This window comes from Lissotriton helveticus, chromosome 1_1, assembly GCF_964261635.1.
Source record: "Lissotriton helveticus chromosome 1_1, aLisHel1.1, whole genome shotgun sequence".
Taxonomy (NCBI): domain Eukaryota; kingdom Metazoa; phylum Chordata; class Amphibia; order Caudata; family Salamandridae; genus Lissotriton; species Lissotriton helveticus.
Window position 1 is genome coordinate 1,900,143,030 of NC_136057.1, and position 25,622 is coordinate 1,900,168,651.

Here is a 25,622-nt window from a genome sequence, read left to right on the forward strand (position 1 = left end):
GTGAGGAGACGGAAGGTGATTCTCTTGTTGACCGGGAGCCAATGCAGATCTCTCAGGTGTCCGGAGATGTGGCTGCGTCTGGGGATGTCGAGGATGAGTCTGGCCGAGGCGTTCTGGATCCGCTGGAGTCTCTTCTGGAGCTTGGCGGTGGTTCCGGCGTAGAGGGCGTTGCCGTAGTCCAGTCGGCTGGTGACGAGGGCCTGGGTGACCGTCTTCCTCGTCTCGGTGGGGATCCACCGGAAGATCTTACGTAGCATGCGCAGGATGTTGAAGCAAGACGAGGAGACGGCGTTTACTTGTCTGGTCATGGAGAGGGAGGAGTCCAGGATGAAGCCCAGGTTGCGTGCGTGGTCCGTCGGTTTGGGTGCGGTGCCCAGGGCGGGGGGCCACCAGGAGTCGTCCCAGGCGGAGGGCGAGGAGCCCAGGATGAGGACCTCCGTCTTGTCCGAGTTCAGTTTCAGGCGGCTGGTCGTCATCCATTCGGCTACCTCTCTCATCCCTTCGTGCAGGTTGGCTCTGGCGGTGGCGGGGTCGTTGGTCAGGGAGAGGATCAGCTGGGTGTCGTCGGCGTAGGAGATTATGTTGAGGTTGTGTTGGCGTGCGATGGCCGCGAGGGGGCTCATGTAGACGTTGAAGAGGGTGGGGCTCAGTGAGGATCCTTGAGGGACGCCGCAGATTACTTTGGTGGCCTCTGACTTGTACGGTGGTAGGCGGACTCTCTGTGTTCTTCCGTCGAGGAAGGAGGTGATCCATTCCTGTGCCTTGTCCTGGATTCCGATGTTGCCGAGGCGCTGTACTAGGGTGCGGTGGCAGACAGTGTCGAAAGCCGCGGAGAGGTCCAGGAGGATGAGGGCCGCTGTTTCTCCGTTGTCCATCAGAGTTCGTATGTCATCGGTGGCAGCGATGAGGGCGGTCTCGGTGCTGTGGTTCGCTCGGAAGCCAGACTGTGAGGGGTCGAGGGATCCATTCGTCTCGAGGAAGGCGGCCAGCTGTTTGTTGACGGTCTTCTCGATGACTTTGGCCGGGAACGGGAGGAGCGAGATGGGACGGTAGTTCTTGAGGTCGGTGGGGTCTGCTGTGGGTTTCTTGAGAAGAGCGCTAAGTTCGGCGTGCTTCCAGCTCTCAGGGAAGGTGGCGGTGTCGAAGGAGGTGTTGATGATGTCCCGCAGGTGGGGTGCGATGACAGCGTCGGCCTTGTTGAAGACGTGGTGAGAGCAGGGGTCAGTCGGAGATCCGGAATGGATGGAGTTCATTGTGCGGATGGTGTCTTCGGTGCTGATCGGAGTCCAGGTGCGGAGGGTGGTGGTGGGTGGCGTTGTTGCGGTTGTGGCTTGCGTTGGTTGGTTGCTGAAGCTGTTGTGTATGTCCGCGATCTTGTTGTGGAAGTAGGACGCGAGGGAGTTGCAGAGGTCTTGCGACGGGGTGATGTCATTGTTTCCGGCGTTGGGGTTGGAGAGCTCTTTCACGATGTTGAAGAGTTCCTTGCAGTTGTGTGCGTTGTTGTCCAGCCGGTCCTTGTATGTATTTTTCTTGGTGGCGCGGATCAGTTGGTGGTGTTTCCGGGTGGCGAGCTTGAGGGTGGTCATGTTGTCCGTCGTTGGTTCCCTTCTCCAGACTTTCTCGAGGGCTCGACAGTTCTTCTTGGAGCTCTTGAGTTCGTCGGTGAACCATGGTGTTTTTCTGCTGCAGGGTCTGCTGGGCGGGGTTCTCAGAGGGGCGAGTTCGTCCGCGCCGTTGTTGATCCACTTCGTGAGGTTGTCGGCGGCCGTGCTGGGGTTCGCTGAGCTGGCGGGGGGGTGCTGGCTCAGGGAAGCGGTGAGCTGGTCGGCTGTGATCTTGTTCCAGCTTCTTCGGGCAACCTGTTGCTGGTGGTGGTGGATCGTCGTTCTTTTGAAGCTGAAGTGGACGCAGCTGTGGTCCGTCCAGTGGAGTCCTGTTGCGTGGCTGAAGGTGACGTCTTTGCTGGATGAGAAGACGGCGTCGAGTGTGTGTCCGGCGAGGTGGGTGGGGGTGGTCACCAGTTGCTTGAGTCCGAGGTTGGCGAGGTTGTCGAGCAGGCTGATGGTGTTGCGGTCGCTGTTGTTCTCCAGGTGGAAGTTGAGGTCCCCCAGGAGGATGTAGTCGGCGGAGGGGAGGGCATGCGGGCTGACGAAGTCGGCGATGTCCTCGCTGAATCGTGTGCGTGGACCCGGGGGTCGGTAGATCAGGGTGCCTCTGAGGGTGGTCTTCGGGTTGGTGTGGATCTGGAAGTGCAGGTGTTCAGCGGTGGTTAGGGTGTCGTCGGTGTTGGTCGTGATGCGGATGGTGTCTCTGTGGATGATGGCAATGCCTCCTCCCGTCAGGTTGGCGGTGCGGTCCCTCCGGATGATCTTGTAGCCCTCCGGGATGGCGATGGCGATGTCTGGGGCTGAGGAGGCGTTCATCCAGGTCTCGGTGAGGAAGGCAACGTCAGGGGCGGTGGTGTCGAGGAGGTTCCAGAGTTCTACGGCGTGTCTGTGGACGGAGCGGGTGTTGAGCAGGATGCACTTGAGGTGGTTGCTGCTGAAGTTCGGCTTGGCGAGTGCTGGTGCAGGGTGAGTCCGGATGCAGGTGAACTTGCAGGCGTGGCAGCTGAAGGGTCCGTGGGTGTGCTTCGGGGCGGCTCGATGACATCCTGGGATGCGGCCGGTGTTGAGTGCGATGAGATCGGCGGCGTTGTAGGTTCGTCGGGTCGGCTTCCGTCGGTGGGGGCCAGGGGTCCTGGCGCTGGTCGCGATCCGGTCGCGGACGGGCGCAGACGGGCTTACCTTTGGCGCGCCTTCGGCGCACAATCGGCGCGCCCGCTGCGCGTCAACGCTGCGCGTTCGCACGGTCGCCATTTAAGGCGAAGTGCGCGGGTGGGCGGAGCAGCTGGGAGGCGGGAGCGGGGAGGGAACAGAAGGAAAAAAGGGGCGGGGTCGGCGGTGGTGGCGGGAAGCGGGGGGCGGCGAGGAAGGCGGGAAACACGAAGGAGAGCGGGCAGCGACTACGAGGAAAACAGGCACAAATGAGAATCAAAAAACACGCTAACACGGGCAGAACTATGAAATACAAGCACAAATGCTGGACAAAAACACTTAATACGGGCAAAAACAACGAGGGAAAAAAAACAAGCACAAATGATTTTAAAAACAGGACAGAGCAACGACAGCAGGGTCAGCCGGCAGCGCGGCTGGCAGCGAGGCAGAGGGCACAGCAGGGGGGCACACGCAGCAGCTGGTGGCCGTGCGGCGCGGGGGTGTCCCACAAGTGGGTCACACTCACCTGTGTCGCACCGTCGCCTTTTAAGGCCAAGTGCGCGGGTGGGCGGAGCAGCTGGGAGGCGGGAGCGGGGAGGGAACAGAAGGAAAAAAGGGGCGGGGTCGGCGGTGGTGGCGGGAAGCGGGGGGCGGCGAGGAAGGCGGGAAACACGAAGGAGAGCGGGCAGCGACTACGAGGAAAACAGGCACAAATGAGAATCAAAAAACACGCTAACACGGGCAGAACTATGAAATACAAGCACAAATGCTGGACAAAAACACTTAATACGGGCAAAAACAACGAGGGAAAAAAAAACAAGCACAAATGATTTAAAAAACGGGACAGACGAATAGTGCACAGGACTGTAGACGAGGGCGGCCTCGGGATCCCAAACCTGCTGCAATACTTTCAGACCTCGCAAATTCGATATCTGGTGGAGTGGTACCGGCCAGAATCAGAGAAGAGATGGCTCTTTCAGGACAGGGCCATGGCACAGACCTCCCTGTGGAAGATACCGTTCCTTACTCGCCAGCACAGACCCCGTTATCTCCTCCGCTCCCCCATCACTCGGACCACTATGGCGACCTGGGACATGGTAGCGGTCAAACGGGGCCTTACGACCTTCCCGTCCCCACTTACCCCGCTCTTTGACAATCCCGCATTCCCACCCGGCACAGACGCGCGAGCGTTCCAGCAATGGCGTGACACGCCTTGCCGATCAGCCGGGCACCTCTTCGATGTGGAGGGGTTCCTCTCTCTGGCCGACATCTCGCAAGCCTATGGAGTGGATGGCCCTCACATGTTTCAATATTTCCAAATTCGCCATTGGCTCTTAAGTCCGGATGTTGCCCCTATGGTGGGCCGGCAAATGACACCGTTCGAACGTTGGCTCATATCCAAGGACTCAGATAAACATCTCATCTCAGACCTCTATCGGATGCTCTCCCCTGCTGCAGACCCTGACAAGACCGCTGGACAGCGGCGTTGGGAAGCAGAACTGGGACGACCTCTTTCCTCAGTGGAATGGAGCCATATATATTACAGGGCCGCCCACACTACCCGCAATACCAAAGCCAGGGAATCGGCGATCAAACTGGCTATCTACTGGCACCTTACCCCAGTGAGACTCAATCAAGGCAACCCGACCCGTAGCGCGATGTGTTGGAGGGGATGTGGCAGCCGAGGCACACTGACTCACCTCCTGTGGGACTGTCCCGCCTTGCAGGAGTACTGGAGGGTCGTCCTGGACGATATTGACTCCACATTCGACACCGAGATCCCACGCTTCCCAGCATACACACTCTTAGGGCTTCCTAATGCACTTACATTCCCCTTGAGATCGACTCGCGGCAAACAGATGGGCATTGCAATGCAGGCAGCTTCGCAACACGTCTTGTCGCTCTGGGGCTCCACTAACCCACCCACCCACACTGGCTGGCTGCACAAGCTGTGGTTCACGCTGGGCATGGAACGGATCCAGGCCACACTCACACATACCACTGACACATTCCGCACCACTTGGCAACCGCTCCTGACGTTGCTCTCCAGGGAATTCCACGAAATCACCTGCCCGAAATATCTTCGTATCCTACGGCTCACGGACTGCATAGTGAACCGAACGCAACCAGAGGCACCCTGATGCGTTCTGATTGGCTACGACTCACACGATTACTATAGACGACTGGCGTGCTGGTGGGGTGGGGGGGCGTTGAAGTTGGGTGTTTGGGGGGGTGGCGGGTTCTTAGGGCTGGCTTGTTTCCTTGTGGCCCCGATTAGGGGATTTTCTAGGCTTCCGGGCACCACTTTTCCATTTGGGCATGATAACCCTGCTCACCTAACGCTTATTAGGGAAGACGTGTCTGTCTGTCCCGCTTGCCTAACTTGCCTGTTGATTATCCATTGCTATGCCATGCCTTTTTCTTTTTCTGTTTTGAAACTCAATAAACATACTTTGACATTAAAAAACGGGACAGAGCAACGACAGCAGGGTCAGCCGGCAGCGCGGCTGGCAGCGAGGCAGAGGGCACAGCAGGGGGGCACACGCAGCAGCTGGTGGCCGTGCGGCGCGGGGGTGTCCCACAAGTGGACCCCTTGGGGCAGAGGGTAGCTGTCAGACCGAAGTGTTCCTTGGGCGACTTGGAAACTACGTTCGTCCAGGAACGAGGTCAGCCATTTCAGAGCGTTGTTCCTGATGCCACAGGCCTCAAGTCTTTGCAATAACAAGGGGTGTGAAACGGTGTCAAACGCCGCGCTTAGATCCAGCAAGATCAGCGTGGCTGTTTGTCCCTCGTCAACATGTTTCCCGAGTGTTTCTGTCGCCATGAGCAACGCTGATTCTGTTGATTGTGCCATTCTAAAACCTGACTGTGACGGGTGCAGAAGGTCATTTGTGTTAATGTGATCTACCAGCTGTTTATTTTTTATTTTTTCTGCGACTTTAGCTATAAATGGGAGCCGTGAAATGGGGCGCAAATTGTCTAGCCTGGTATGTTCTAGTGATAGGTTTTTCTTGAGGGGTCTGACAATGGCCTGTTTACATTTTTTTGGAACTATACCCGTCTGGAAGGAGTGGGAGATAAGATCTGTGATGTAAGGTGGGATTGTGTCCATCCCTTCCCTCATTTTCTCCGGTCGCGCTGGGTCTCGAGGAGAGCCGGGCTTTATTCCTTTTACTGTATCTTTTAGAACCTCCCTTGCCTGTATCTTAAAACCCTCCAGCGTAGTTCTTACATTGCTCATCGTTTTGGTTACCAATGCAATGGTGCCAAGACGCGCCTCAGTAGGAAATGTATTGTATATATTTTTTACTTTATTAGCAAAGAATTCTGCTATCTCATTGCAGGACTCTTTCTTGGCAGGGATATCCTCTTTCTTCTCTTCTTGGTTTCTGAGAGATTTTAGAATAATGAACATTTCCTTATGTGAGTTATTGGCTCTTTCTATTTTATATGTATATACTTTAATGAATTAACATAATTGTGAATTGAAAAAAATCAGCACTCACATTATGGTATAGTCATTTGTCTTCTTTAGCCCATTCTGGATTGTGAACAAAAAGGGGGTTTGGACTTTGATGAATTTTAGACAAAGTAGTGGGTGAATGGCTAAACAGGTTCTAAATATGTACCTTCTCCCAGGGAATGCCAATCCTGAGCAGGATAAGGCCACAGCTTCTCTTGTCTGCTATTTCCCGACTACTGCAGCCTTAATGGGTTACAGCTTTATTGCGGGTGCCCCAGCATCTTGGATTCCTTTGTTAATCATAGTCTTTTTAAAATTACTTGTTTGCCATCTACTATTTTTATGTATTTTATATATTCAGCAATTTCATACATAACATTCTGATTTAGACAACTATCTCTTGTTAAGACAAGACCACATCTGTGCTTGGATTTAGGCCCTTTCGTTCATACTTACATCTACCTATAATACATACAGATGAGCCTTCATTAAGCTTTGGCCCCTTAGCAAGAAGAATGTCATGCAAATGCCACAACAACTAATAGCTAATTACAAGCATCTCTCACTAAAAAACTATCTGACTAGTCATGTGGCTAAAAACTTGGGAGTTTTACAATCTACTATTAAAAGCCCCATTAAGCTCGTGCTGCACTCAAACGTATGCAGTCGGGGAAGGCGCCTGGCACAAACGGCCTTACAGTGGCCATTGATAAGACTTACTAAGATTTGCTAATACCACATTCGGTCGCACTGTATGAGGAAATGGTGAAGACGGGAGTTATGCCCCATTCGATGCGGGAGGCCCTAATAGTTACTCTCCTGAAACCTGGTAAACAATCTAACCTTTGTTCCTCATATAGGCCTTTGTCACTATTAAATGTGGATACGAACCTATACGCCAAGTTATTGTCCAATAGACTAGCACCAATATTACCTGGAGTGGTTCCCCAGAGCAAACTGGTTTTGTCCCAGGTCGCAGTATTGCATTTAACCTTAGAACACTGTTTATCTCTAGCCAACGTGTTCACCTGGAGATTAGGGCGGCGGATGTTTTTCTAGATGCCAAAAAGGCAGTCGACTGTCGAATGGGGGTTTATGTTGTTTGTTCGTCGCATTAGCGTGAGGGAGGTGTTTCTTCGACTCATTAGTGTTATATGCCCCACTCACAGCACAGATTCGCGTAGGCATTATTGTGACTGATATAATCGTGATCACTAGAGGCACCCGGCAGGCCTGTCCCTTGTCACCCTTATTATATGCCTTGTAGCCGAGCCATTGGAATGTGCGCTTCACGAGTATCATGAACATAAAAGGATTGCAATTTTCAGGTTACAATCTCATGATTTCTGCATATATTGATTATACAATGTTATATATTCGCAAACCGGAGTACAATCTTACACCTATACGAGGAGGGTAAGTGTGGTTCAGAGGTTTCTCAGGCCTTTATGAACACTGGGATACATCTATAATTTTTTCTCTTACCTCCACCACGACACCAATAACGTTAGAATATCCCTTACAGTGGATGATGGATTTGGTGCGTTACCTGCGGATACAGATCCACACTGACCCAGTGGTAGTACTTCTTGACAATTATGGAAAGGCGGACCAAAAATTTGTGGAGAAGGTGGAGAGCTGGATTAAACTGCCATTTACATTAATTGGGCATATAGCCATTATGAAAATGATAGTGCTCCAAGATTCCTATTCCTGTTTCAAAACATCCCGATGCTTTTGCCACGATCTGTGTTCGGAAATTTACGTTCCTTGTGATGAGGCTGCCTTAGGCGGGGAAACAACTGAGAGTGCGGTGGGAAGTACTCACCTTGACATATGACATTGGTGGTCTAAACGCGCCAGATCTTGAAATGTACTATAAAGCAGCACAGAGTATGTTTGCACCCAACTGGATCCATGGCCTGCATGATTTGACATATTTACACATCGAAAAAGATTCTGCAGACCCTCATACACTGTTTTGAAACCCGACACAATGCCATAGTGTTTTTGACTCCTTAAATGTCACAGTACAGGCCTTGCGGTGTCTCCTGGAGAGAGAAGCTGGCTCCCTCTTATACTCGTGGCACATTCCATTAGACTGGTGTTCCTGCTTTCCAATGGGGCAGGAAGAAGGCGTGTTGTGAGCCTCACATGCACTGGAGATTTACATTATGGGAGAATTTTTTAAGGATTGCGAGGTGTGCGGGTGGGAAGTAGTTCAGGAGGGGACGAGTGAAACGAGTGAAACAACAGCTCTACTCGTTTCCATTATCATTGGGTCAGACATACAAAACATGGCTTACTGGATGACGACATGTTGGAACCTCCAGACATGACAGCATTGTGTTTCCTACCGCAGGTGGATGTCCCCACCCGATTGATAGCAAAATTCTACGCATTTGCACAAGAAACATGCAGACCTGGGCTGACAAAGGCGTGACTTGTTTGGCAAACAGATCTAGGCAGGACCATTAGTCACAAATATTGGCAATATTGCTGTACCATAGTCAAGACTGTCTCACTGAAAGGAAGACAGACTGATATACTTTAGGTATATTAAATGAGTCTATTACACACCACAACGACTTTACCAGTGTGGCCTACGTCACTCTGCGGAATGTCAGCAGTGTGAGGAAAGGGAGGCTAGATTTGCGCATTTTGCATGGTTTTGTTCTGGAGTGCATGAGTTCTGGCGTATGGTTTTTTGCGAGTTGGAGGCCATTACTGGATCATCATTTGGGTTCGACACGATGCTGGCGTTGCTGGGTTACGGCAGGAAAGTTGACAAGGAAGTTTGGCGCTTGGTTGCCATTGGCCTACTATGGGCTGGATGCTGGGTGGCAATGCGATGGGCTCAAGTTCCTGTCTCAACACTTAAGGTATGGCAAAGAGATATGGTTTACTGCAACACGCAATTGGATGTGCTCAGTGAACTACTCTTGCCCCAGAGTCGTCCCAAGAACCAGAGGTCCATACCAGACGACTTACCTAATTGGCAAGAAGACAGGGTAGACAGAAGGTATGGGCGATAATGTCACACGTGATCTCAGAAGTGATCTACAGATACCATAATGGTCATGACTCCCAATTTCAAAATGTTGCTAATGTATATCTGCCTTCTAATGAGGTTTTGGCTGTTTACTGTATTATAATGTCAACATCACTACCATAAAACTTGTAATGTTAGTCATTAGGGTACTTACCCTGATGTATATTGCTATGGTTTTGGTTTACATCGTCTTACAGCATTCATGAGCGAAATTGTAATCGCATGAAAGCTGCAGAGACCAGCCAGTTTTTCAGTAAATAAAATAAAAAATAAAAAAGCCCTACAAAGCTAAAGCAAATCTGCAATCATACTCCTACCAGCTCTCTTTTGGAAGATGAGTAGATATCAAAGTCAGTTACAATACCATACCAACCAACCTCACTGCCCCGTGTAATTTCTAGCCCAAGAATGACATGTCAGGTATAGAAAGCAAGATTACTAGATTTAGGCATAGAAGTTACATCCTAGAGGCGTTTGCCGGCACCAGACAAATGGGAGTCACATCTATAACTGAAACAGTAAAGATAGCCTTACCTTTGAGGCCTTTGATCGTCAGAAGGTGAAATAGAAGTAGAGTGCGTGTCTTCATTTTTCTGGAAGACAAAGAATCACCAGATATTGGAGTACAAAGCCAAGGGTAAGCCATCATCATTTTAATGTTTACAGCAGCTCAGGCGAATAATAGTTATTTGAATTTTAGCACTCACAATTAGGTTTTCAGAGTCTATCACTCCACCAAAAAAACTTTGGAAAGAAAACAGAGAACAAGGTAGAAATCCACATCAAACTATATGTATACAAACACACCCTTTTATATTAGCTATTTATTTATAAAGTTTTATATAGCGCGAACATGATCCCGAGGGATATCATTTGCTTTTTACATAAGAGTGTAGATCTTGAAAACAAGTGTGAGGGGGGTATTTGGTTCATGTTAAATATTGCTAGTAGCAATTCCACCATGTCTTCAGATTGATCATAGTTGCCACATTGTACAGTTTAGGTCATGCATAGGACACTTAGCTTAGAATCAATACTTGTTAGATTTGCTTTACGTTAATCTGCGTTCCCAATTACCATCAGGTTGCTTCGGGGGTTGCCAAAAGCGCATGCATTACTTAGATCAATAGAGGGATGATGTACTTGCCTTTAGATATAAAGAAGAAAACCCGAGAGGCAACTGAAAGTGCTCGATACAACATGTTTACACAATACCACTTGTAGCCTCAGCTTGATACTGACAGTGACAATATTGTTTACAGAGCATACAGAAGTAAATACAAAGAAAGAAGTAAGCATTCTAATTACTTCATTCGTGACATGCAAATGTTCGTAAATATGTTGTTGTTTCTGCAGGGCAAGGCACTGAACAAAGAGCTACTGCTCACCCATCAATAGTGATTTGCCTCTTAGAACGAAGTCCTTAACCTACTGGGACGTTGGGTTGTCAGGTGACTCCAAGGGAGAGAAGGACGAGGCTTTGGATGGAAAAATAAAACTTGTGCTTTTTCTGTGAGCTGCAAAATCCAAGAAATGTAAATAGCACCAGTCTGGAGAAAGACCTTTCCTAAGAAGATGACGGCGACATTTTACAATAAATAAGTTGAAGGTTTGTTACAGAGAGCCTTCACTTCCAGCCAGATCCCATAACTGGCAGCTATTATTGCACTGCTTCTGGGCCGGCTCCTATGAAACACTAATTTGTCCCGGTGTATTTTGTCTACACTGGGAAATATTCAGCGGAGCCCACACTTTGTCAGCTTTGTGTTCAGAGCAGCAACCTGCCGGGGGTGATAGAGGTTTCTTCTTTTCACTTTGAGCAGTGTCCAACCCAAAGAAAGGCCTTACGTAAAAGGCCATCAGCCCTACTTTTTGTTTGAAACTAGTGTCTAGCTGGAAGTTAAAATCTTGATGCTGGTGCCATGAAAAGAAACAACAGCACTTAAATTGTTGACACTTCACAAGTGCTTAAGAGTTAAACTATGATTTTCTGACTCTTCCAACCCTGTTTCTAAGCGATATGCATGCACAGTAAGTATGTCAGATGTATTTGCCTGTATGAGTAATAACACTAATAAGTATTTACATAGCTTCGGTAGCTAAGGTTAAGAAATTTGGTTTCATCATCGATAACAACCTTTCCCTCAAGCCTCAGGTGCCTAGGGTCACGGACACCTGCTTCTCTGTTCTCAAATGGCTTAAAAAGATCCTCTGGCTGATTCCACCAGCCGCCCTGAGAATAGGGATGCAGGGTTTGGTGACATCCAGATTGAACTTCGGCAATGTTTTATACCTGTCCGCAGACAAATCTCTGATCCATCGTTTGCAGATCATCCAGAATGCGGCCGCTCGCCTTCTTTTTTGGATGCCTAGATATGCTTCAGTCTCACCGCTGCTTCACAAACTACACTGGCTCAGGCTGAATAAGTGTATCGAATTCAAGGCCTTTTGTTATATGTTCTGCCCAAAATTTGGCCCCTTCTTACATCCAAATCCTGGTGAAACTCTATGTGTCCATCCGACAGTTGAGATCAACCAGCCTCTCACTATTTACAGTCCCTAGGTTTTGTCTTGCTCGAATGAAAGGCCGCTTGTTTTCTTACCTGGGCCCTAAACTCTAAAACTCTCTTTCAGTTGAGCTCAGGAACAGTCACTCTTTGCTCGCCTTCCGCAAGAACCTGAAGACCTTGTTATTCAATTGCCAAGCCTTATTGTCTGTCTTGGGGTTGCCATTTAGCAGTCTTGTGGCTCTGCCTGCCACCTAGTCCAGCGCCAGGAGACCCTTGTTGGGTAGCCGCGCAATCTATGAATCCCAATACACACACACACCTATTAATGCATTTTTCTTTTATTTAATTTCTTTTATAGTGCATCTCATCCCAATTGACCGTGTCGGAGCACTTTACATTACAGAGATATTATACGGATGCAGAGAATAATTGAAGTGTGCAAGTCACTTCAGAAAAATGTTACACAAAGACACTGAGGTTTACAACGTTTAGCAGTCACGTATTATCCATACTGAAAAGCGGTACATGTAAAGAGTGCTTGTTGTGGAGAAACACAAAGGGGCCGATTACGATGCAGTAGGAAACGGCTCTGACCCTTGGTCGGAGCCGTTCCTACGGCATCGTAATCTCCTGTTTGGATTAACTTCCGACCAACCCATTTTGATGGAGTTGGTTGGAATTCAATCCAAACAGGATTTCCAAATGGCTTACGAAGGGCTCGGAGAGTCCGTCTGCCATTTGGAAAGGGGCCTGTAATCCCAAGAGCAGCTCTTTCCGCCCGAGAGATTGCGATGGCAGATTCCCAGGCTTTCTGTGCCGACATTTCGACACTGAAAGGCTGTAGGAATCAGACTTTGGGAGTCCTTAGCAGGGCCCCCATGGGTGCAAGGCCTCCGGATGGCAGCCCTGTTGATCCCTGCACCCGGTGGCAGGCACCTTGAGGTGCCAGCCACGGGGTGCAGGGATGAACTGCAACTCTGCTCTTCACAATGAGAGCATGCATTCCGAATGCATGCTCCCATTGTAAAGAATAGGACTGCGCCCAGACAGTGTTTGGTCGCATACTACTTGCTGGTTTGGGACCGCCGACAGGAGGTCGGTCGGTCCCACTTCCAGATCGATGTCGGTTGGACTCAGGTCTGTACGACATTAAAATCGGCCCCAAAGTAGGGATTTAAAATGTGTATGGGTTTACAGACCACAGTGAATGGAATTGTCCTTACTCTTTATCACTACCTAAAGGCACACCTTTTAGCAACTTTAGAACAATGAAAGATTGAGAAAAAAACATTAAGGTCTTCGGAATTTGAAGGTACCTCCTTGATGCCCGTTCATAATTCACTGTGCTATATTACAAGGATTGTAACTTGTGGCCTGCAGGTAACACAGGGATGTCTGCGACAAACACAGTAACCCACTCAGCTATCTACATAAAATGCAAATCACAGACGTGCATATTACAAGTTGTGCTTCTCAGCAAGGACATTAACACTGTGTGCTATTTTAAGAGAAGTGAAAACTTTGACAGAGGTAAAAAAAAATTCAAAATGCTTTATTCGGTATATATATATATATATATATATATATATATATATATATATATATATATATATATATATATATATATATATATATATATATATATATATATATATATATATCCACGAAAACTCCTTACAAAGCACAGGAGACAGACCACAGGACCAGGACAAATTGCTGAGATCTTCTTTATTATTAACTCATCACCGTGAGAGAGTGCATATATATATATAACCATATAGCAGACAAGACATAAAACTTTACATTACAGTACATATAGAGAATAAAATACAGTTTTCTATAATGAGATAAGCCTTACAATGTCTGTACAAAGGCATAAAGCAATTTTTCCGGAGATAGGCAAGTATAGAAGACATTTGAAATACATGTGCAAAATTCGCAATAAAGTGATTTGTGCCAACCTTGAATTAATTATATGCGGATTCCTATAAAACACATGTGCAAAACTCGCAATAATAAAGTATAGTTTCCGCAATAATGCGTGTGCAAAAATTGCAATATTAAAGTGGCTTGTGCTAATAGACAGTACATATAGGCTCATTTCTCGTGCTAAAAGTATCATAATAGGAGTCTAATAATTCATAATCATATAATGATTGATTTCCTTACAGGTACACATTTTAAAATATATGTAGCTACATAAAAACATACATCCGCACTTCTCAATTCAAACATTATCTGCAATGCATCCTTAGTTGTTCTTGTTTTGTACTTTAAAAGAATGGGCTTTAAATATAATTTCCTTAAAAAAATATAAAATTTACAAAAAAGCATAAAATGACAACAGCTCTGTTTGGATATCCCGTCACAAGGACAAGGTGAGGTACTGTTCCGTCTGGTATAAGGAAAAGACACAAGGTGATGCACAGTGCCTAATCTTAACTGTGTCAATTCAAAGCGGTGAGAGCTTCTTGTAACTTCTGTCAAATATTGCTGGAAACCTTCGTTTACATTATGCTCCTGATAGAAAACAAAGGTGCGTTGTTTTGCATATTCGACAGCCCTGACCTTCCCTGCATGTTCTAAGAAGGATTCCTTCAACTCTTTTTTGGATATGGAGGCGCCCTGTTCCATTTCGAAGAAGGGATCTAGATCAAAAAGTAACTTGTACCAAAACCGAATGTGTCTAAGCCATGTGATACGCATACAACACTCAAGTTTTAGACAATCTTTAATTACGTTTTGAGTGAATTTAGTTTCGGATTTGGACCATATAGACCGCCATAAAGTCAGCGGACGCAGGGCAGCTAAATCCCTGATGTGGTGTAGGCCTACTTCTCTGTGAATGAGCGCAAAAGATGCAGATGCAGGGGTACACAACAGGCGGTTCAAAAATAAGTTTTCCTGTTGTTGGATCAGCTTACCGCTATGGGTGTGATGCCCCCACACGCCTGTCCCATATAGTGCAGATGTCAAGCACCTTGTGTTATAAATATAGATCATCTCCTTTATTCTACGGCTCCCCAGTTTAGTGGCAAATCTAAAAACACTTTTAGTATTCCTAACCATTTTTAGCCGTACACTCTCCTGCTCGTTGGTCCAACCCCCGTCTCAGGAAAATGTGATACCAAGGTAACAGAATTTCTTAACAGTTTCTAACCTTACATTTTCTAGAAAGAAGGTCCTGTTTTGCTTAGTCTTCTTCCCACATGTCATTATAAAAGTTTTATCTTTGTTAATTAGCAATTTCCTATTGGCTCTAAACGTCTGAAATTTGTCAATGAGGCGTTGAAGGCCAATTTGAGTGCGTGATAAAAGGACCGCATCGTCTGCGTATAGCAGAATTGGAATAGGCTTGCCATCAATTAGAGGTGCTCCCGCAGTGGTCATTCTAAGAATTGAATCTATCTGATTAATAAATAAAGAAAATAAAAGTGGTGCTAAAACACAGCCTTGCCTAATGCCTCTTTTGACTTTAAAAAACGGAGTGCACTCACCGGCAGAGCCGAAGCACACCTTACATGTCAATCTTTCATACAATCTAGCCAGGAAATATATAACCTCTTTTGGTGCACCCATTTCCAATCAAATAGGCCATAAAAGTGAGTGTTCAACTAAATCAAAAGCAGAACTTAAATCCGCAAAACATAAAAAAAGGTTTCCTTCCTTTACTGTTGTATATTTGTTAATGATAAGATCAAGGTTTATGCATTGCTCCATTGTACCCATCCCCCTTCTGAATCTGCACTGTACTGGCGATAAAATAGTTTCCTCCTCTACCCATGTTTCTAGTCTATCTAGGAGGATTCTGCTTAGTACTTTAATCGACGAGTCCAGAAGGGAGATGGGACGATAATTGCATGCCTCTGACCTGGAGCCCATTTTAAAAAGGGGTACAATGATTGATTGGCCCCAGGTCGGTGGAAGGTTCAATTCGATTGCAGCATTAAAAAAGCGTGTTAAGATGGGTGCCCATAGATTCATCTCATGCTTGTATAAGTCCACGGGCACACCATCTGGCCCCGGAGCCTTGCCGCCAATACTCTTTTCCAAACCTATCCGGACCTCATCCAAACTAATAAATTGCGGAATAATCGGCCTTTTATCGTCAGTATTTGTTTCACCATCTAAAATCGGCCCATCCGAATTAAAAACCTTTGAAAAATGATCTATCCATGCATTGCAATTAACGTTGGAAGTTATTACGGGTATATTGTCATTTTTTTAAAACGGGCAGTTAATAATCTCCCAAAATAGTTTATTATTTTTTGTAGTTACAGCCATATCTAGATTATACCATGCCTCATCTTGAAGTTCTTTTTTTCGTACCTCTGGCGTGGTCTTATAAATATGGCGCTTTTCCCTAATAAATACCACATCTCTTGGTTTTGTCGATAGAGCCAATTTTATGTGGACAGAGCTTGAGTACAATCTTTATCAAACCATCTGGTTTGTGTAGTCCTCTGTTTACGGCTCTTGCCAGTCAGTATCCCTCTATTGTTATATTTATCTTACTAAACATAAAGAGCACAGTGGCCGGGGTCGTCTCATCCCTTATGCAATAACTTATTTCAGCTCCGCATTTAGCTTTAATGTCCGCTAGGAGCTTATCAGGATTAACTTTGGCCCACTTAATTCTTGGTCCATTTGGTCTTGCTGCCGTGATGTCCTGGATTGGTTTACTATAAACTTGGGATTTGCAACCCCAACCTAGTAATATCAAAGAGGTGCTATTATGATCACTCACAGCCTGCTCAACTATCCACAGATTAGAGTAGGCCGTACCACAAGAAACTAGTATGTGATCAATATTAGAGATAAAATCCCTACCTTTAAAGGTTGGGCACTTAATATTACCTCTTTTATTTGTACAGTCTAGTAATTCTAAATCCAATTTAGCGGCTAAACTGTTCAACGCCAATCCATATGTGTTATGGGGAAAGTGATTATGTATAATATTACCTCTAACATCGTGATCAGACAGAATGCCGCAAATCCCCTTCTGGGCATCTCTACAGGCCTGTAAATTAAAGTCTCCTGCCCAGAAGATAACCGGGGGTCTTTATATTGTGCAAGGATTTCATCTATTGCTCTTCCTATATCTTGTACTATGGATGCTCTGCTAGCATCAAAAATAATATTATAAAAATTGACAATAACCAAGTCCTTGGCTTTATGATGCTCCAAGCATATTAATTGTGCATATGGCCCAACCTCAAGACATTTTCCTATTTTAAATTCTGTTAGCCTAGTGGATATCAGAGTCAACAGACCACCCTTTGCCCTACCTGCAGCGGAGTTTACTGCATCTACACAAAAGGACGTATAACCTTCGACATGGATTAGATCTCTATGCCATATCTCTTGATGACAAATTATGTCGTACCCTTGTGTAGTGAAATCCTTCCAAAAAGGGATAGTGAGTTTTCCATTTATGCCCGCTATATGCCAGGTAGTGATATTAAGTCCTTCTTCCATATTATCATGCATGGTATGATGTAAAAATGATGTTGTTAAATTATTAGGTAAAGTAATGTCAACTATTGGCATGTTGTTATGTTGTACCAGTGCTCCAACCTCCAGTGTATCATTATCTGAGGGCGCCCCACGTTGTTTGCTACCCATCTTATTGGAGGAGTCTGCATTAGAATCGATTTCTATAGTAGATGGTAACATTGGCTCTACTCGATTAATTAAGTCCGCCCGGTCTATAGATCGCGTTATCAGGTTTCTGATATTAGTGGGATGCTCTTGTATGGTATGATTCGTGAGTCAGTCGTTATCTTCCATTGACCCAAAGAGTTGGAATCTGTTAGAAGTTGGAATGGAGAAACCATCTTGGAATTTTTGTTGGGCAAATATAGAATAGACATTTGTGCGGTGGGTAGCCCCAGGATGGTCAAATGTTTGTACGTTTATATGTTTACCTGGCTGCTGTCCATAGAAAAAGTCTAATGGGAGTAAAGTTGTATTATACTCCCATTTGGAGGGTGGTGGTGCATTCAGGATACAATCGCTTGCCCAATCTGGTGTTCTGTAATTAATAATCACACAATCACCCTCAATTTTCTTTTCAAGGGGGCCCAACCAACCTACTCTCTGAGTCATAATTATCTGATTAGCCCCATACATAGGAAACCCACAGTACTTCGAAAGCCAGTGCAATGTTTTATTTTTAAGCATTTGATGGCTTTCAAATTGTGTGGGCTTCAGTTTTGGAATATTAGCAAGGACAGCGACATAAGGGCCACATTCTGGGGGTAAATTAATCACAGTAGGAATTGTATTTTGATTACGGCCAGCAGACTCTGGTTTAGCTGCATGTATAGGCATTAAAATATCTAGTTTATTCCACTCTTGTAATACTGTCTGCCCTGTGACAATAGTGGGATTGTTGGAAGATAATTTTTTTAAAATGGGATCTGGGCTAATTGTCCCTGTCTTCATGGTACCCCTGGGTTCTCTACGAGCCGTTTCATTTCGGAGGCTTTCCTTGGGAGTAGGGTTATGCATAATTACCTGGCTGGGTGCACTCATGCTATTCTTGCTCTCCATAGCCGATACAATGTCTCTATTTTGGGCTAACTTAAGGACATCCAGATGGGCTGCTGTATTGGATTTCTCTATCTGGTTTCTAAGTTTGTGAACCTCCCTTGCCATATTATCTATTTTATCATGAATGGGTTTCATTAACTGAATTAATTTACTATAAACATCCTAATACTTAAGGGTACCGGACTGATGGGCTTTGACCTAGTTGTTACCATGTTGCCTTGGTGGGGCTTGCTAGTAACCGTATTAACTCCCGCATTTTTAGCATTTTTCGAACCCCCTTTTTTTGACTCTTTGGTTTTCCTATAACGGCGGGCACAACCGAAGTGACAGGGGTGTTATCTGAAACCAATATGGGGGTCTTTGACATCCGAGAACTGTCATCTTCTAAGCCCACTTCTTGATCAGAGCCTGGGGTGCCAACAGTGCTTATTCTAATAATTGGGCTGGAATTAATTATCTCATTCGGTACTGTACTTAATCCCAACGAGAAGCACCTTTCCGTCCGATCAATTTCATCGGCCAAATCGTTCACAGCTTTCACTAAATAATTATCTAAAGTATTACATGTGTCCACCTGGAGTGGCTGTATTCTCTTTCACCCCATTTTAACAAGAGGACGTATTAAAACAGTACAATAACACACAAAAGAAGAGGGACCAAATCCCACTTAGCTAGCTTACCACAAAGTCCACTAATTTTGGATGTTTGTATGTCCAGCAAATTGGAGAGGCCGAACCAAAAAGGGGGGGGCCCAGCCCAGCCTCGTCCTGCCCCGGACGGCTGAGCCCGGCTGGTCCCGCGCAGCGGGAGGTGCAACGTGTATTTAATGCACCTCCGGGCGCGTTCTGTGCGTGGACGTGGTGTGGGCTCCTGGGAGAGGTAGTTCTTTTCCCCCACTCGACGGCCGCTCCTGGTCGCGAAAGTCAGCGGCAGCGGGGGGAGATAACCACAGGAGCAACAGGGCCGCTGGGCAGTTGGACACCCTGTAAAGTTTCCACGTTTTGGAGCAACCCGCTCCGCCGAAGGTGCAGCGTGATTTTAAAGCGCCTCTGGGCGCGTTCTATGCGTGGACGTGGTGTGGGCTCCTGGGAGAGGTAGTTCTTTTCCCCCACTCGGCGGCCGCTCCTGGTCGCGAAAGTCAGCTGCAGCGGGGCGAGATGACCACAGGAGCTACAGGGCAGCTGGACAGTTGGACACCCGGTAAAGTTTCCAAGTTTTGGAGCAACCATGTTTTTGACACAGGTCACTCCAGAATGTTTATTAACCATCAAAGTTATTTTACCGTTATAATACCTTGAAAATTACTGGGTACAAAAAGATTTCTGCAGCAGGTTTCTTGACCCCGGTCAATATTTTAAAATGCAGCCTTTTTGTCACCAATGAAGTAAATCAAAGTATCCAGGAGTAAGATGATTTTCTGGCTCTGGCCTCCTCTACATTCACCTTATATCAAAAAAAGAAAAACACCCAGTTTAGTTTTGTACAAACTACCCTCCATAGAAGAAAACCAAAAGTTTTTCTTCTGAAATCCTTACCCACCAGGGATTATCTCTATCCCCGGAGGCACCACGATGCATAACTACAGCATCATATAAAACAATGATGCCTAAAAGGTGGTAACTGTATATACTTTTTCATTCTTTTTGCAGGCATTTCCTTGGGTAGAGTTAAAAAAAAAATGTATACATAGAATGTCAGGCACTGCTTAAAATGACTCAGCCTCTTTTCACATCAACACCTTTCTGCTCTGTATCTTGAACCCTAGTTATAAGTATTTTTTCCATTTCCAGCTCTACCCTGGACACAACTATCCTTTAAGTTCCTTAGGCCTCCAGCCCAAGAACGTCACTTCTTTGTAAGTCAAACGTCATGCCTGTAATCAACAAATACTAAATCAATGGATTAACCACAATTACCACCATGAGATATATCGATTTTCCTCAACTCATGTAAATAACCGCCTTCAGCTTAATATCACTTGTAGATACGTTTTCATCTAAATACCATCTTAATAACTTAAATAGGACATACTAAACTTCATTTTGCCTGTGCAGATCCATACTATATTTCATTTGTTCATTTTGTCTGTGCACATCCATCACCACCCACTGCTATGTCGTCACTAAATCTGCACAAGCGAGCATATTGCATACACAACCCCGCCCTTTCTACACATACTTTTCAATGCCACACATTCTCAAGCAGGCATCAAATGGCCCTGATATCTACATTAAAAATATGAACTGGCAACCTTCTGTTCAACAACCTGCTCCTTTAAATCAAGTCAAGTCAATTTAGCTTTATTCGAGATGCACTCCTAAAGCATAGAAATTCCATAGATTTCACAGATATTTGGTCAATAAAATTTTTAAATTTAAAAGTCACATACAAATAGTTAAAAACACAATCCTCAAACAATGATTTAATAAAGTTCATCTCGATTGCTATGTACAAAATGACTAATAGTTTTAATTAGATTAAAAAGTTTTTACACAATCAAACTGGGTAAATGTTCCTTAACAAAAAAGAAGCAAAGGGAGAACCAGCAGACACACAATCTGCGGTCAAGGCCCAAAATTTCTGCCTTAGCACCCATGCCCATCCTAAATATTTAGCAGTTGCTATTGAGATGAACAATAAAGTGCTGGTGCGTATGAGTCTTAGTGCTTCAGCACTGCTGTTCGTACCCAAAGACTTGCACAATGGGATTAACCAGACTCGTCTTGGAATTACATAGGCGGGACAAACAAATAGAAAGTGAGCAATGGACTCCTTATGATCCCCACATGCAGGGTAGATGCTAGTACTTGCACTAGCCCACCTGCCGGTTAAAGACTTGAGGGGTAGGGATCCTGCTCTGAGCTAGAAATAGAGCTTCCTGTCCCCAGGTTTGGTGATGGCATCCCAATAAGGCTCTAACCTGGGGATAAGCTTTGCCTCTAGAAAACCCCCAGCCATGGTCGAAGAACCAGTGCCACTCCAGATTAGATATGCAACCCTCTCCCAATAAATCTCCTTTAAAACATTTTTTGATGGAAAAGAAGCTGTCGCTGGATTTTCCCACAGCATTTGCATACCCAGGCCTACTAAGGTGTTTCTAAGCTCCTTTAACCAGCTAATTTTGTGGAAGACATCGGATTTAATAATATCCATAAATCCTTCCGCATAATACAGGAGCTCCGGTGTAGTCCAAAGCCTACGCCAATATAAGATTGGGTGGAGCCTTGCTGAATCCGTAATAGCTTTCCTACCAAGATCATACCTAAGTGGCTGCAATCGGGTGCTCTGGGGAAGTCCAGTAATGTAACGGAGGAACTTGTTTTCTGAAATTATTAATGGCCCCAATTTCTCAAACCCCCATAGCTCCACGCCATAGATCGCAGAGCTAAGAGCTTTGGCTTGATAAACTTGGAGTACAGACTTTATCGGCTTTGTTAAAGATTTTTTATGCTCCAAGGTTAAAGCCCCTGCATGTTGCCTATGCCTGAGTGCCGCTATATCTATATGTTGGGCCCATTTATAATCTTTCACCACATGAATCCCTAAATACGTAAAGGCCTTGACCACTTCCAACGGTTGGCCATTCATAAAAAGTTTACTTTTAAAACTATGGTTGCGGAATAAAAACCATGAGCTTGGTTTTAGCCACGTTAACTTCCAAGCCATGGTCCAGACAAAACTCCTCAAAAATTAATGGGGCGCCCTGCAGGCCACTCGGAGTCTTTGATAAAATCAGTGTATCATCCGCAAACATTAAAATCGGTGTCTTAACGCCAGCTAGAGTGGGAGCATCTCTATTTTCTGATGACATGCGGGCAACTACTCCATTAATATACAATGTAAAAAGCGTGGGAGCCATTGAACAACCTTGGCGGACACCACGCTCCACCGGGAAGTCCGAGGTAACCCTTCCCTGTCCTCCCCACTGTATCTTGGCGTAGTTGGCCTCGTGCAGCCTCATCAATAATGTTAAAATTTCTTCAAATAGACCCAATTTTTTTAAGACTGCCCATAGCTGGGACCTGAGGACTAAATCAAAAGCTGCTCGTAGGTCGACAAAGGCAGCATAGAGACTGCCTTTATCTAGTACCACAGTCTTCCATTGTAATAGGGTAAAACGAAAGACCTGATCTACCATGCTTGTTAGCTTACGAAACCCCGCTTGGAAGGAGGACAATACACTATTCTTCTCAACCCAATAAAGTACCCTATTCAGAATCATCCTCCCGATCACCTTTCGGATAGTATCTATGAGGCTGATGGGCCTATAATTTCCTGGCTGCGTTTTGTCACCTTTCTTGAATACGGGAATTATCACCGTACCCTTCCATGATACCGGGACCGGTGCTCCCTGGGCCACATCATTAGCCAAAAGCATGATGTACTTGCCACAGCGTTCTTTATCGTAGAGAAAAACATCCGCTGAGACCCCATCTGGCCCCGGCGCTCTACCGCTGGCCACCGTACTAAGAGCCATCAAGATATTGTTAACATTAAAAAATTCATGCTTATAAAAAACAGGCTTAAAATCATCATATTATCCAAATGATTACGTGCATATTGTGGTCTGAAGTAATTTACCCATTCCTCCTGCGAAACATTATTTTCAGGAGGGACGGCCTGCCCCCCTCCCCCACTTGACGATGTTCCAGAATTGCCTAAAATCCTTGCTATCACTTGCCTCCTTTAAATCCTGCCAGTGGAGTTCATCCCACAGCTTCTTGGCATTGTGTATGCACCTCTTATATTCTTTTCTGGCTATACGAACAGCGTCCAGATCCCTCCCCTTAATAGCAGTGCCTAGTGCGATTCTAGCACTCCTACAGTCGGTATTATACCACTTGAGCGGCTTAGGGGTTGCTCCCTTGTTTTTCTTAATTGGTTTGAGAAAGTGGTCCCTGATGCCCACAAAAAGACTATCATGTAGTTTAGTTATGTCACCCAGACCTTCAACAGGTTTATTTATTTGCTCAAGGACCAATATGGCTTTGTCAACCTCCTCGCTAATATTGTCCATGACCTTTTGATTGGTCATGACGTGCGTCCATTTAAGCCTACGCAGATCATTAGTAGGGACGCTTTCAGGAGTACAATACGCGGCCATATCCAGCTCTGATTGTTCTGGCTTCCACCATTGATGCACTACACACAACAGGTTATGGTCACTTTCTATTCGTGGCTTAACCTCCAAATCCCCTAACAAATGCCACAGATTCATACTACAGAGGACATGATCAATCCTACTATTGTAGCACCCATTATCAAATGTATTAGCCCCTGCCATGTCACTCACAGTTGTCCCATTTAATGCCCTTAATCCCTTCTCGCAACAAATCGCATTAATACAGATTACATCCTCAGTCCACCTAGTTATGGGTTTCAGATCCAGTTTTGGCACCCCCCATTGCCTATCTTCCTCTTCCCCAGGATACAGTTCATAAGCAACCAGGGGCTGAAAGGTTAGGTTTAGATCTCCTGCTACAACTACGCTATTCTTCACCGAATTAGATTCCAAAAGGGAATCCAAGGTCGCTATAACTTGGGACCCCCCTCCCCTATTTCCCCTGGCATATACATTATAAATATCTAACCAGCCCAAGGGGCCCAAATCTACTCTAATAAGCTGGATGTCATTACTTCTAGTCGATAACTCTTTAATAGAAAATGATAGACTCTGGCAAGCCCAAATAACCCCCTGGGCGCCCTTTTGACCCCTTGATCGCCGGGACAAAATAATTTAAATAACCCTGGGCAAAATGCGGCTCACATGACCAAGTCTCCTGGAAGACACACATCAAAATCATTGATGAATGTGAGCCATTCCGGAGACTGTAGTCTGGAACCCAGACCTGCTATATTCCACGAAATTAACTTACCACCCCCGGGTCTAACTGTTGTTGACCGGACAGAAAGGTGCATCAATTGTAGAAATTATGCAAGGTTCCCTCTTTTGCCCTGATTTAAATCCTGCGTTTGGAAGGGTTGTGGGGTAAACCTCACTTTCCCTACTCATAGGCAAACTCATAATGTCAAGGTGATCCGCGCCACTATGGGTGCTTCTAACCATCACATCAACCCCAGTCACTCCCTCGTTTGGGGTACCCCCTGTGTTAGCGAGTGGTCTTATAATCAGATCCCATGGGAGTCAATCGTTGTTATCTAATCCAGAACCATCCAGTCTACCCCGGTTGCACTGTGTGGGGACAGGACGGGCCTGGAGTGAAGGACAAAACTTCCTTAACTGGATACGTGAGTGCAGTGCGCTGGCGGACTGGTTCTGAATTCTAGGGCAAACAAATTTTCAGCCAGAAGCTCTGAACGTAGGGTTAGTTCAATAGAGTCGTATTCTTCAAGAGGGAAACTTAGCCTTCTTGCCTTTGAGATATCCTCCCTAATTACCGAGCGACATCCTCTCTATTACTATTATTCCCCAAGCCTAATTTGGGGACATTAGTCATGTATATTTTGTTTGGGCAATGAACTTCATTCGAATACATGTTCTCCCTCCTAGTATGTACATTATTTTATGTTACTACCATACTAGCCGGCACCCTCTTTATACTACTACTTCCTCTTGCGTCAATGGTCCTAGATACCTGATCTTGCTTTGAATTAGAGCTCTTCGGCCTATTGGTGGCGGTTGTTAATTTATCTTTAATTTCATTGGGTACCAAGTATCTACTTGCCCTGGCTACTTCGGCAAGTAAGGAAATAATTTCACTTCCCCTGACCCCTACTTGACCTGGGTGCGCCTTCTTTTCTATGCGCGGTCTCAAGGGGAAGGAATTACCGTTAGTTGTAATATTATCAGAAGAATATGTGGCCCCCCCTCAAGTACACATCCAACCATAGTAGTTAGATTTGTAATCAGCATTTTCATGGACTCAATTACGTCTCTCAAGGGGGTGACTAAATTCGTTAGGGTGCTAATTTCTTGTTAGGCAATTTTGCCCCTAGCAGTATCATGGTCGATGACCTGACTAGATGAAGGATTTAGCACGGGGACAGGGCTTAACCCAGTAGTTTACGACACTTGCAAAACAGAGAGCTCTTCATGTACATTAGCCAAAACTGAAAATCTATTAGAGCAGGTTATTGATGAATCAGAGACAGATAAATTACTGTCAATTATTGTGGTGGACTTGTCAGTAACCTTGAAATCAAAGGTCTTACTCATTAGAGAAACTGGGCCTCTACCATCCGTTTTACTACCCTCTGCCTCTCTTCGTTTTACCCCAAACATGGCGGGGATAGCAGGTGATTTGTTGGCCTCAATTTCAGCCCCT

At 45.7% G+C, this 25,622-nt stretch overlaps 1 protein-coding gene across 7 annotated transcripts in view; it reads right to left on the reverse strand.

Moving 5' to 3' along the window:
* SWT1 (SWT1 RNA endoribonuclease homolog) overlaps positions 1 to 25,622 on the reverse strand; it is a 1,000,634-nt gene that overhangs the window by 853,712 nt on the left and 121,300 nt on the right. For all 7 annotated transcript variants that reach the window (XM_078642786.1, XM_078642831.1, XM_078642776.1 and 4 more), the window contains one exon: positions 9,806 to 9,864. In XM_078642786.1, coding sequence (XP_078498912.1) covers positions 9,806 to 9,864 — 59 coding nt within the window. The remainder of the gene's footprint in view (positions 1 to 9,805; positions 9,865 to 25,622) is intronic.